The following is a 13522-nucleotide window of genomic DNA, read 5'->3' as shown; positions in this document are numbered from 1 at the left end:
TGGATAGGAGAAGATCAATTTAGAAGGTGAGGATGGATGGATGGATGCGGAGGAAGAGATCAATTTAGGTGAAAAGGGATGGATGGATGGATGGATGGATGGATTGATCAATCAATGGTGAGGAGATCAGTTTACAAAGTGAATATGATGGATAGATGGATGGATGGATGGATGGATGGATGGATGGATGATGATGAGATCAATTTAAAAGGTGAAGATGGATGGATGGATGGAGAGAAAGAGATCAATTTACAAGGTGAAACTGGCTGGTTAGATGGATGAACGGATGGATGAGGAGGACCCTCTTTTAAGGATAGAGATGAAGAGTGACTTTTTCTTGAGCTTCAAATTATCCCATTTTCTAGTTACATTTTCAACTGTCCAGGCTGTTTGTTCAGTGTGTGTGTGTCTATGTGTGTGTGTACACACATTCACTGTTCCAACAAAAAAGAAATTTATTAAGTACTGTTTCTTTTTCTGTGTTTATATAACATTAAATTTTGCATGTTTGGGGTGTGTGTGTTCTTTTTTTTTTTTTTTTTTTTGACTAAACATCTTTAATGTGTTCCTACTTCGTTATTGTTTCTAGTAGTGATCAATAAAAGAAATAGGATTTAACTATGCTGGAAAGGGAGAAGGCCATTCAATATTGGTAAGGAGAAATAGTTGGTGATTTCTATTTATAGGACAGAATGTGATACAAGCCCAATTATTTCTGCCTAGATTTTTTTTTTTTAGGTAGAAAATGGTATATAATATTTGTAAGTCATAAGGTTAAATCACAATCAGTAGGTTAGGCTTTGCTTTCTTGAAGAAAAGGGGGAAAAAAGCATATGACCGATAGCAAAAAGGAGGAAAAAATTTTTGTCTGATTGCTGGACAAATAGATAAATTTGGCATCTATTTGGACATAAGGAATTTTAGTTATCTATTTATAAAATGCTTAAACAACCTGAATCTTAAAGGACTGTACTGACTTCTAGTGAGCCATAACACTGATCTATTTCATCCAGTTTTGTTAATACAATCTAGCAATAGAACACTTGGGCTTATATCATCATCTCCTTTTTATGACCCCCATAAACCCTTACAGGGTGGAGTCTGGGCAACTGAATAGAGCAGAGTATTTACTGGCCGGATGCCCTTCCTGTCACCAGTGCAGAATTTTATTCAGCAGATTGACATTGTGGCCAGAGAGAAATATCTGCCTCTACCAAGGATCGAACTCTCAGCCTCCTGATTCTGAGGTGAGAGCTCCCCCTCTAGGCCACCGCGCCACTCAAATAACACTTAGGCTTATGTACCGGTATATAAATGCTTTCACAGTCCTCTCTAAGTGGTTTACAGAATCAGCCTCTTGCCCCCAACTATCTGAGTCCTCATTTTACCCACCTCGGAAGGAGGGAAGGCTGAGTCAACCTGGAGCCAGTGAGGATTGAACCCCTGGCAGTTAGCAGAATTAGCCTGCAATGCTGCATTCTAACCACTGCGCCATCACAGCTCCTAACTCCAATTATTCTTTTTCAATAGTCATCACAGATTCTTTTGTAGTCTAGTCCAGAGTTGTGATGGATTAATTCAGGTCCCCAAGCCTTGGACCGTAGAGCAGCACCAGTCCATGGCATGGCAGCAATAGGTCCATGCAGAACGAGCAAAGGTCCATCTGTGGGATGCAGGCAGCACATGACACCATACCCCCCTCTGGTCCACAGAGAAACTTTTCTCCCTGGAACTGGTTCTTTGTGCGCAGAAGGATGGGATCAAGCACCTGGATTACACGAGCGGTAGGCATTTGACCAAGTTTCATTTGTTTAAAGCTCAAAGCATAGAACATAGGATGATAAGGTTGGAGAAGACCAGGGAGGTCTTCTAGTCCAACCTCACGGCTCATGGCAGGAGATACTATACTGTATCTCCTGTATATTGTACTATATGGCTATCTGTTCTGACCCCCCTCGTCCCACACCAACAGACACTCCGAGCCAAAGATAAGTTACAGCATTTAATTAACAGACAGACAGGTCCTTGGCAGCAAACTGGCACAGATAAGCCCTGGCAGCAATCCAGCCTTCCAAGCTCACAATAATGTTCTCCGACATTAGTTCCTGCATTGACTTCTGCAAGAGAGGTGTGTGCACAAGTAGTCCTTTTATAGCCTGGAGAGGAGCCAAATGACCACCAGCTGAGTGCAATTACCTCCTGTAACTGTGCATCTGTTCCTTACGCCTATTAGCTCTTTGGTGCCGGGCATCCAGGAACAACTCACTGCTGACCTCAGGCTCACACTCCCTTGTCTCCTCCCCACTGGTCCAAGGCTCAGGTGCCTCCTTGTGGCCAACCAGCCTCTCTGCGCCCTGCTCAGAGTCAGAACCCTGTCCAGGATCCTCCACATCCTCCAGAGCCGACTCATAGGGCCCCTCGCTGTTGGAGTCTGGTGGCAGCTCCAATGGCTCCTGCTGGGCCACAACAGCTATCCATTGCCATTTTTGCAATTGACAACAAAACTCTTAGGTTTCATTCATCTCTCAAACTATGAATTCTGTAGATGTGTTGTTTGCAATGAGTAAAAACCCCATGACTACATATAGCAAAACCTTGATTTAACAGACCATTCAAAGGATCGGTTATCCCAGAGTGTCCATTAAATCTGAAAGTACAACATTTACAGTACATTATGTCATTTGGGTAATGAGGCCATTATGCAAATGAGGGAAATCAGGTCATTTGAATCAATTTACATCATTTCTGTAATGTCATCGCTACACAAATAATGTCAGTTGACGCAAATGATGTAAATCTAATGTAATTTAAAGTAAATTTAAGTGTCCCAGCTGGATTACTTCGGATAGAGTAAACTTGTCCATTGCTTGTGGCGATATCCAGATGGAAATTTTGCCTATTATATTCTGAGTACATTAGATCACTTCAGTTGGATATTCATAAGTAGATTCCATTAAACAAACAAACAAACAAAAAGTGACAAATCTTTTTGTTGTGAGGTCTTGGAGTGAGGGGGGGGAAGAGATTAGTAAGAGTTGGGTGCTGTGATTCCTGCTGGAAATTATGCTACAGATACATTATTATCTGTAGCTCAATTAGTATGACTGCAGGTCATTCCAGCTGTATCCAAGTAGGTGACCAGCATGATAAAATTTAGCTTAATGAGAGTCAGATTAATAATCACATAAGCATACTTTAATCAGATGACAAATTTGCACACTGTCGATGCTCTTAACATTTGGAAATCTGATTTGGAAACCAAAAGGATAATGTAACTATGGTCTAGTATTTGGGAATTCCAATGCTGTGGGTTAAATTAGGAATTTCAAACTACTTCCGCTACATTGTCAAGAAAATTCTTTGAATGTATTAACAAGAATCAAAGATATATTTACTTAATGATGTCGATATGTGATGATAAATAGGAAAAATGATTCGGTGTTATCTCTCCCTTCCTTATTTGAATAAGGAAGGGAGAGATAAACTTATTGAATAAGCATATTTCTTTTAAGCTTATTTTTCAGGAAGGTTATCAGCGTGATAAAACCTTGCTTATTCAAAAGCTCTTATGAAAACAAGGAAATACAAAGGAACAAATTGCTTTGGTATCATTGTTTGAGAAAGGCAGAAGGTGGGAAAGAAGAAAGGAAAACTTACGACTGTAACAACTTAACCATTATTGGTTAAATTGGTCCTCGGGCAGCTCATGTTGAAATTTACTCTCTTGCAAGTTCCTAAGAAAAGGCTGAAGAAAGTGCACAAATCTGAATATATCGATGCAATGCAGAATCAAATATGAACATACTATTCTCGCTTTAGCTGTGTGTGAACAGTTGTCACCTTGCAAGATGCCGTGACATTTCAAACAAAGGGAGCATGCAATATTGTCCTTCCCCCTTGTCCTTCATAAGATATTTTTTTTAAAAAAGGAATCTCATAAAATAAAGATAAAAAGTATTGTATAATTTTTAATCACAATTTTAACTGAGGACAGAATCTGTATATTTGAAATACGTAAAATATATAAACTCTCATTATGGTTTCAATCTCTTGTGCTGAGTATAGGTAGCCTGCCTGCCTGCCTTCCTTCCTTCCTTCCTTCCTTCCTTCCTTCCTTCCTTCCTTCCTTCCTTCCTTCCTTTCGTCCGTCCGTCCGTCCTCCCTCCCTCCCTCCCTCCCTCCCTTGTCCTTTCATTCCTTCTAATTTTTCATTCCTTCCTCCCTCCATCCATCCATCCTTCATTCCATCCTCCCTCCCTTCTTTACTTCCTTCCTTCTTTCCCTCCTTCTTCTTTTTATCACCTTGAATCCTAAAGTGCGTCAGTTTTAGATAGCAAAAATGTTTGTGTATTTCCTTTGCAGATGTTTTTTACTTAATACAGGCAATTCCTATTATAACCCATTTTTGTCTTTCTAATTAGAAATTTGTATTGCTGGATTTTAAAGCACATATTTCAGTGAATAATTTTGTTTGGCTCTATTATTGCACAATTTCATGTAGGCTTATACTAAAACATTAGTCAAAGTATGCAAACATTGTTCAATGTAACAGAAGTTATTTCCAACGTTCGGTATCCTAAAATTGTTTGACTGTCATCTTACCTCCCTTTTTAAAAAAGAGTTTCTTGAATTGTAATAGCTGCCTTTATTACTTTTTATAGTTGTTATGAGCTGTTGATGAATTATAGTGCCTACTCAGATGTTACTCCATTATAATTACACAATTTATTCCCGTAACTGTCCCCTCATTCCTTTTAGTCACCAACTCATCCAATGTCCAGGCTGCATGTCATGAAGTTATGAATAATAATTCATTGTGTAATTTGTTAACCAGGAAAGACCCAGAAGAAGAAAAATCATTTCATTATTGCAAAGAACATAAAATGAAAATCTAAGGTGTAATTAGAAAAAGGGCTAATCTTTTCTCCATACTCTATTTATTACCACATCTCTGTTTGCACAACATTAGTGTTTACTTCTTAGTCATTACATTTGTTTGATTTGGCTAAGAGAATGAAAGACTTACACTAGATTAAGGAAGAGAGAAAAGCTCCATAGATTAAAAATGTAAAAATATAAACAATACCCTACTGGATCGTATCCTTATCATCCAATCCAGCAATCTGTTGTCACAATGACCCATCAACCCACTAATCTCCCAATAGACAACCTTCAAAGTTAGTCACAATGCTTTCCATGCTAATAGCCTTTGACCCTTATAATTTCCATCAGTTGTTGTTGTTAGTTGCAAAGTTGTCTCTGACCCATCGCCACCCCATGGACAACATTCTTCCAGGCCTTCCTGTCCTCTACCATCCTCTGGAGTCCATTTAAGTTCACACTGATTGCTTCAGTAACTCCATCCAGCCACCTCATTCTCTGCCGTCCCCTTCTTCTTTTGCCCTCCATCGTTCCCAGCATGAGGCTCTTCTCCAGGGAGTCCTTCCTTCTCATTAGGTGGCCAAAGTATTTGAGTTTCCTCTTCAGGATTTGGCCTTCTAAAGAGCAGTCAGGGTTGATCTCCTCTAGGACTGACTGGTTTGATTGTCTTCTTGCAGTCCAAGGGACTCCATGAGTTGGTCCAATCCTTTTTTTCAAGCCAGACACCACATCTAGCAGTAGCAAATTCCAGTGTTTAGTCAGCCATTATAGGATGTGATGGGCTGGTTTTGCCCCTTCTGAGAATGGCAGAAGAGTAAAGGTGTTGTAAATATTGCTTGTCAATGGGCAAAACTTGTGTGATTATTGTGTTGGTTGTTAATCTTAATGTTGTTTAGAGATCTGTAAATCATTCAGTGTCAGGCATGCCTGGAACAGCGTATAAGCCTGGATAGGAAAGTAATTATGTAAATAAATTAATAAATAGACAGATGAACAAGTCTTTTCTTTAGAGCATTAGAAGTAGGAAAGACAAAAGGGAGATAGATCTTTGAATCTTCTGAAAAGAATCTCTTTGGTAGGGTGGCATCATAAATGTCAGAGTATTGCTATTAAATATGCATGTGGTCTCCATAAATATAATGGGGAAAGTAGATGTCTGAATAATTTTCAGATGTGTAGGGTATCTTGTAGTGCATTAATACAGTACAGTTTTAGTTACAAAAGTTAACAAGAAGGCAGGAGAAAACCAATAGAAGGTTCAAAATGTATTTACTACAGTATAACACTTTGGCCAGATACAGAGTTAATATCTTTGTTTGTATCAGCTGCTATTAGTCTTTCAGTTAGGAGGAAAAAAAACATTTTTAGATGGCTTAAATTAGGGGAAATGTGAAATTAAAGAAAAAGACAAGTTATTTCTATATTTTGTGGGCAGGCATTCATCCAAGGAGTAGCAAAAGTCTTGTAGACTTTGCATTGAAGAAAAAATATATGAAACTGTCAGAGTTTCTCCCGTAAATTCAAATCCAGAAGCCCACACAGATAACTGATTCAATTGGATTCATTAACTTCTTTATATACATAAGAATAGATGAATAAATGTACAATACTAACAGGTGGTCCTTCCAAGTAAACACAAGGCAGGAGAGTTACAGGCAAATACAAGCAGTTAGCTTACTTTCAGCAGACAAGCCTAGACAGATTGCTAGTTTACTTCTCAGAGCAGCAGACTGCTTAAGTTTCTGTTTCAGTTCTATGCACAGACTCATATCTGTTTCCCATTGGCTGACTTAGTTGCTATGCCTATTCATTGGTTGACCTTGTTCCCATGTCTCTCCTAGTCATGAATATTTTAACAGAAACTTTAGTGCAATTCTTCAGAATGGCTGTTACTATAGTATAAAGATTAACACAACTTTCTTGGTGATCTAGGTAGATGTGTGAACTTCGACTTTCTGAAATTCTCCACCATGTCCAGAGATGAGATAAGATACTGGATTTGTTTTCAGAATGAAATCTCTCAACCTGAACTTGACTGGTGATTTCAATCTCCTAGTCCAATATTCTTCTAGTGATTTTTTTTAAAATGGAAATAAATGAAGAGGTTAGAAGATATTACTTTGAACTATGTAGGAGGAAGGTTAGCTAGAAATATTACAACCATTTCATAATTGTGTAAATTGCTCTTAAGACCACCTGGATAAATGAAAAATCAATATATATGTTGAACAACAAATAAAGGTTGCACCATTTCATGTAGCAAAATTTTATAAAATTCTTTGAGATTAACAGATTAGCAGAGTTGGAAGGGACTTTATAGGTCATCTAGACCACACACACCCTGCTCAAGCAGGAGACCCTACACCATTTCTGACAAATGGCAGTCCAATCTCTTCTTGAAAGCCTCCAGTGATGAAGTTCCCATAACTTCTGAAGGCAACTTCTGTTCCATGGGTTGATTATTCTCACTGTCAAAAGGTTCCTCCTTATTTCTAGGTTGAATCTCTCCTTGGTCAGTTTCCATCTGTTATTCCTTGTCTGGGTGCTTTGGAAAATAGCTTGACCCTCTTCCTCTCTGTGGCAGCTTCTCAAATATTGGAAGACTGCTCTCATGTCTGCCCTGGTCCTTCTCTTCACTAGAGTAGCCATGCCCAGTTCCTGTAACCGTTCTTCATATGTTTTAGTCTCGAGTCCCTTAATCAACTGTTAATAATAGTAGTAAACCAAATAATTCCATCTTGGAATGAGTCAGAAGATTGACAAGTATTAATTTCAAATTGAATTAAATGTAAGAGCTCAATTAGAAGGCACACAAATGATGAGGAGTTGTTCTTCAGAGACCTTGTATTAAAAAAGAACAAGAGTGTTTTCCTTCTACAGTAACAGAGGGAGTCATAGCTGATGGCAATGAATAAAGACTCATCTTTGCACTGCCTGTGTATTCAACTACAAGCTACATTCTATTTGAGCCCTATGTTAACATCCTTGACCCCTTACTTGGGTATAAATAATCAAGAGATATTCATCGGTTGACAACAGAGGCAAAGATTGGATTTTCTTTACGGAAGAGTGAGAGAAAAATGATCTGTCCTCATATTAGCTTTTAGATTAGGGTCCAGTCTGCAGAGTCTTCTTTAGTTTAAGGCCCATTTCAAAGATGGTTGCATCAAAGAATTGCAGCGTTCTGGAGAAATGAACCGAACAGTTTACAATACATTAGTACACCATCGATACTAATGGACTATCAAAAGTGAACCAGTTTGATATCATATTGCTTAACAAAATGAGTATTGTAAAAGCTGCTCTGGAATTCATCCACTCCATTAAACAGGTGATGTAATAATAAAGATCCTGGAACACGTATGTTGGCCTTCGTACATGATAGTTAATAGTTAAAGTAATTTCATAGAGGGGGAACAGAAACGGAGGGAGAAATCTCAATTTATCAATGGCTAGACAGCAGGAACAGAAGTTAGAAAAGAGGAGATATAAAAAGAGGAAACATTAATATGGAGAGTTGTTAAAGAAGATGCTAAGAATTATTGTTATTATATTATTAGAATATAAATATTATAATGATGAATACAACAGCAAGTATGTGGATTGTGATTGTTTAATGATAACTGTACCCAGATCACACACAGTCCAATGGAATTTGAATGTTACATAAATAAAATAAATAAAACTTGGGGGTGGGAGGAAGAAATGGGTGGGAGGAATCATCAGTTTGCCTAATTGTAATTTAACTGCCCACTGTTAATCCACCACCAATTGCAATATATTATTTTGTCTTTTATTCTTTTACCAATTATTATTATTTTCATGCTTTTATTTGCTTATCTGTGACCATAATAAAATTGATGATGATGAATGGAGGGAGGAACGACAGAGGGAGAGAGAGGGAAGAAGGTAATGCTGGATATCTGGAATGTAATCTAAGGATTTAACATAGTTTTGTGTTGTTGTGCTGATTAATTATTGTATTCTGTAATAGCAATCAACCACTTTGTATGTGCTATGAATGCTCTGTGGGTAGTCTGTTTTTCTATTTTCTTTTAAAAAAACCTATCAATCGAAATATGGTGCAAGCAATTTAATTAAAAATGCAATGTGTGTCTCCTCCAGATGTCGTAATTCTTTTCTGTAAGTATTCCTTGTGACTTTTTTTTTCATATTTAAGAATGGACACGGTGCCTTCTGTTAATTTGGAAGTCACAATGACTGATTGTCTGCGTTAATCTAGTGTGTGTGTGTGTGTGTGTGTGTGTGTGTGTGTGTTGATAAAAATATGTGATAGGTTTACTGCAGGGCAATTTTCCTTTGATAAATGAAAATTGCTTTCATTTGGTCTTTCAATAGAAATGGTATCAAAGGTCCTGTGAATAGCAATGAAATTGATTTTTGTTTGCTAATCTAAAGAGGTTACATTTTCTCTAATGCCAGTCTTGTAAACACTGCCAAAAGCAAGGAAAAGAACATTTCATAGTCAGGATTTCCCTTGAAAGTGGGATGAAAATACATTAAATTTTTGGAGTGAAAAACCTAGTAAATAGCCTTAAAAAGAGGTCCAAATATCCTGGAATTGTTTACTTTCCCCACCCCTTAAATTTAAAGTATGCTTTACCTGTAAATATGGGGAGAGTTAAAGTGTACTTTAAATTTAAGGGGGGAAAGTAAAAAAAGAAAATCAGGATATTTCGACCTCTTTTTAAGGCTATTTACTAGGTTTTCAACTCCAAAAATTGAATCCATTTTCGCCCCACTTTACCTGTGAATATGGAGAGAGTTACCAGGGATGCAGTGGCTCAGTGACTAAGACACTTAATTTGTTGATCAGAAAGGTCGGCAGTTCAGCTGTTTGAATCCCTAGTGCCGTGTAATGGAGTGAGCTCCCGTTACTTGTCACAGCTTCTGCCAACCTAGCAGTTCGAAAGCATGTAAAAATGCAAGTAGAAATATAGGGACCACCTTTGGTAGGAAGGTAACAGCTTTCTGTGCGCCTTCAGCATTTAATCATGCTGACCACATGACCACGGAGACATCTTCGGACAGCGCTGGCTCTTCAGCTTTGAAATGGAGATGATCACCGCCCCCTAGAGTCGGGAACGACTAGCATGTATGTGCAAGGGGAACCTTTACCTTATGAGGAGAGTTAATTCAAGTCATTTATTCCTAAAACATGAACATCTGCCAAGGCTGGTCCTGTTTTACAGATGGTTTGCTATCCTTTTTTCCCCCCAAGCACGATTGCTGGCCTTATTCTTAAGTGGTTTTAATTCTTGTTGATAGGAACAAACCAGAATGAGAGCTGGGTCTTTGTTTATACCAGTAGAAGGCTCCAAATGACAATTTTAGAGTCTAAGGAAAATAAAATATTTGTGTCGGAGTAAAGAAAGAAGCAGGATAAGACAGTTAAAATATGGAAAGAAAATACTAGGATATTCAACCTGTTGTATCTATGGCAATAAAATATTCTGTTACTCCACCTAAATTTTGATAGAAAACAAAATATCTCTGTTGACAAACAGTATTTCTTTTTAGTAGTTTTTCAAAACAAAATTCCCGTTAATAAAACAAAACATTCTTTCTAGTCAGGCATATAATATTTGGTTACGCCATCTAAATTTTGATAGAAAAATTAGCTATATTGCTGAACAGTATTTTTAGTAGCTTTGCAAGAAAACATTCCTGTTAATAAAACACAACAGTTTTTTTTTCTAGTCAGAAATATATTTACGCTAAATGGTAACTAGCTAATATCATATTGCAGTATTGACGTTTTTCTAAAAAAAAATGCAAGCCTTAAAATCCCATTTGTGTGTGTTTTGGTGCCAGATCATTTTACAATAAAATATTATGCACTGTTATGTTGACTATTAACTGTGACTCTTGGTACTTGTCTTTCGGTTTTCAAAGCATCAGCTTCGTAAAGTCTGCAGAGAGAGAGAGAGAGAGAAATTAATCCTTCAATTATGACTGAAATGAATTCCATTACTGGCTGTCTACAACAGATTCTGGAAAATGCAAATCCCATTTCAGCCAATATGCTGCTCTTTTTGTTGTAAAATGGAATACATTAGGGTTGATAAGAGAAAATTCACTTTATAGTTGGTCCCTTTAATATTTGGTGTGTAACAAAAGTCATGTTGCCATGCAGATTTACTGATGTACATTGTAAAACTCCAGATTCCGAAATACTAAACTGGCCTCATTATACAGTTGAAATAATGTAGGCATTTACTTAAGATTAACGATGCATTCAGCAATCTGCTAAGACAGTTTTCCCCTGTGTAAAATGATCAGTCTGAATCTTCCAACTTCAGACAGACAGTCTATTTGCAAACGTACCCTAAGCTTTTAATGCTGTTGTTATTTTCTCATAACCGACCTTCATTTTATTTTGCTGTGTTGTTTGACTCTTTTTTGATCTGATAGAGTAAATTTCTTCCCCACTAGAGTTGTCCCCCCTCCCAAACAGGAAAAAAAAGGAGAGGGGGAAGCTTTGCTCCAATAGAGTTGGCATCATCCTTGTGAATGAAGTTTCCCACTTTTCAAAAGTTTGTGAAGCAACTTTAATGCTTTTTGTGCCTGATATTTTAAGGAAACGTGCCAAGCTCAAGGAAAGAATGGGGACATCTCAGACTGGAGAAAGGAGAAGGTGTAAAAAGATTTTGCTAGTATGTGCATTGATCTTCAACGTGTCATTAAAAAAAAAAAAGGAAGTGTGAATTGTCTAATGCAAAGATTCCCTTAAGACCCTGTATCCTTTTTGGTAACAGCTGGCAAATGGACAAGTTCATTTTCTCTGATTGTCAAATTCACTTAAAGCAAGTTTACTTCTGCCCTCTTTCACTTACTAAAACAGATTGGCAAGACCCTCGGCCTGAAATTGCTATTGCCAGATTACTGTCCAACAATATACTACAAAAATGGCTATATAGGTAGAACTAGTCTAAAGGGTATAAGGGATGCAGTGGCTAAGACGATGAGCTTGTCAATCAGAAAGGTTGGCAGTTCGGCAGTTTCAAACCCCTAGCACCGCATAACAGGCCGACCTCCCGTTACTTCTCCCAGCTTCTGCCAACCTAGCAGTTTCGAAAGCATGTAAAAAATGCAAGTAGAAAAATAGGGACCACTTTTGGTGGGAAGGTAACAGTGTTCCGTGCGCCTTCGGCATTTAGTCATGCTGGCCACATGACCATGGAGACGTCTTCGGACAGCGCTGGCTCTTTGGCTTTGAAATGGAGACGAGCACCACCCTCTAGAGTTGGGAATGACTAGCACATATGTGCAAGGGGAATCTATACCTTTATGTATGGTCTTTTATAACGTATCACTGGGGTAAGTCAACTTCTACACTTAAGAAAACAAGAGAAATTATGAAACTCTGATTAATACAACTTAAGCATAGTGCCACCTGTGTAGATGTATAAATGTACCATTCATACTTCACATGAATGTTGAAATTCTTCAAAGAAACATAAGTAGCGACTACCAGCAGAAGGACATAAACAGCCGCATCTAAAGGATTCCACTGCTTTTCGCAGACAGATGAAAGCAGTGTTATGTTGTTGTATCACAAAATGCACCCTTTTGGGACAGCCATGCAACATTGCAACACACAGAAAGGAGGTGGGCTTTGCATTTTAACTGCCACAACTTTGCTTTCATTGATCTGATCCCCTTTGTACCCTCTGAGGATACTGTTGGATGCAAAGAACTAATTCAGACAATTTATTAACTCGGCTGCTCTTTAGAGTTTAAAACCAGAACTAAAATGTTCTTGAAAATAATTCTTGTTTATTATCCTCCTCCCTAATACACGGTGGGTAGTTCATGGGTGATGAAGACCCTGCAGGGATCCTTGGAGGTATACCATGTGCAAGCATGCATGCATATCTGTGTATGCAGTCTAAGCATTCGTACATAATTTATGGAAACAGTACCACTAACAGAATTCCTGACCTTGGCTTATATACAGAATCCAAGAAAGACATTCTGAGGGTCTTCTAAGAAGCCCCATTTATTGGCAGTCACCTATACACAGAAATCTTGCCAAATTGAAGCAGACTATTTGCACCCTTGAGACGGATGCTCATCTCCATCGCCAAAGAGCCAGCGCTGTCCAAAGACGTCTCCGTGGTCATGTGGCCGGCATGACTAAATGCCGAAGGCGCACGGAACACTGTTACCTTCCCACCAAAAGTGGTCCCTATTTTTCTACTTGCATTTTTTACCTGCTTTCGAACTGCTCCGTTGGCAGAAGCTGGGACAAATAACCGGAGCTCACACCATTATGCTGCGCTAGCGATTCAAACCACCAAACTACCAACCTTTCTGATCGACAAGCTCAGCAACTTAGCCACTGAGCCACCTTATAAAAGCCCATAGCTCCGTTTTAATAAAAGGGTTAATCATCAGAACGATGAGTTAGTTATTTTCCTGATAGAGATTCAATAACTCGGAATATTTGTTGTGGTTATACAATAAGGAATGAAAAAAGGATCCCTTTCCCCATATTAAAAGTTCTTTCACATGCTTGTGTTTGGCTTCTTGAGAGTTTAGGGTTTTTTTTCTTTCCAAATGCCTGACAGGGAAGACATTTTCTTAATCAAATATTTAATGACTTTGTATCTCGCTG

The 13522-nt window shown here is 38.2% G+C and overlaps 1 protein-coding gene across 1 annotated transcript in view; it reads left to right on the top strand.

The window, feature by feature from the left end:
- The window catches only part of PCDH11X (protocadherin 11 X-linked), a 747920-nt gene that overhangs the window by 602367 nt on the left and 132031 nt on the right, over positions 1-13522 (top strand). Inside the window, exon 7 of the mRNA XM_032228039.1 lies at positions 1713-1735. Within this exon, the coding sequence (XP_032083930.1) occupies positions 1713-1735 (23 nt within the window). The remainder of the gene's footprint in view (positions 1-1712; positions 1736-13522) is intronic.

Source organism: Thamnophis elegans, chromosome 12 (genome assembly GCF_009769535.1).
Source record: "Thamnophis elegans isolate rThaEle1 chromosome 12, rThaEle1.pri, whole genome shotgun sequence".
Taxonomy (NCBI): Eukaryota; Metazoa; Chordata; class Lepidosauria; order Squamata; family Colubridae; genus Thamnophis; species Thamnophis elegans.
This window is presented reverse-complemented; position numbering and strand designations above follow the sequence as displayed.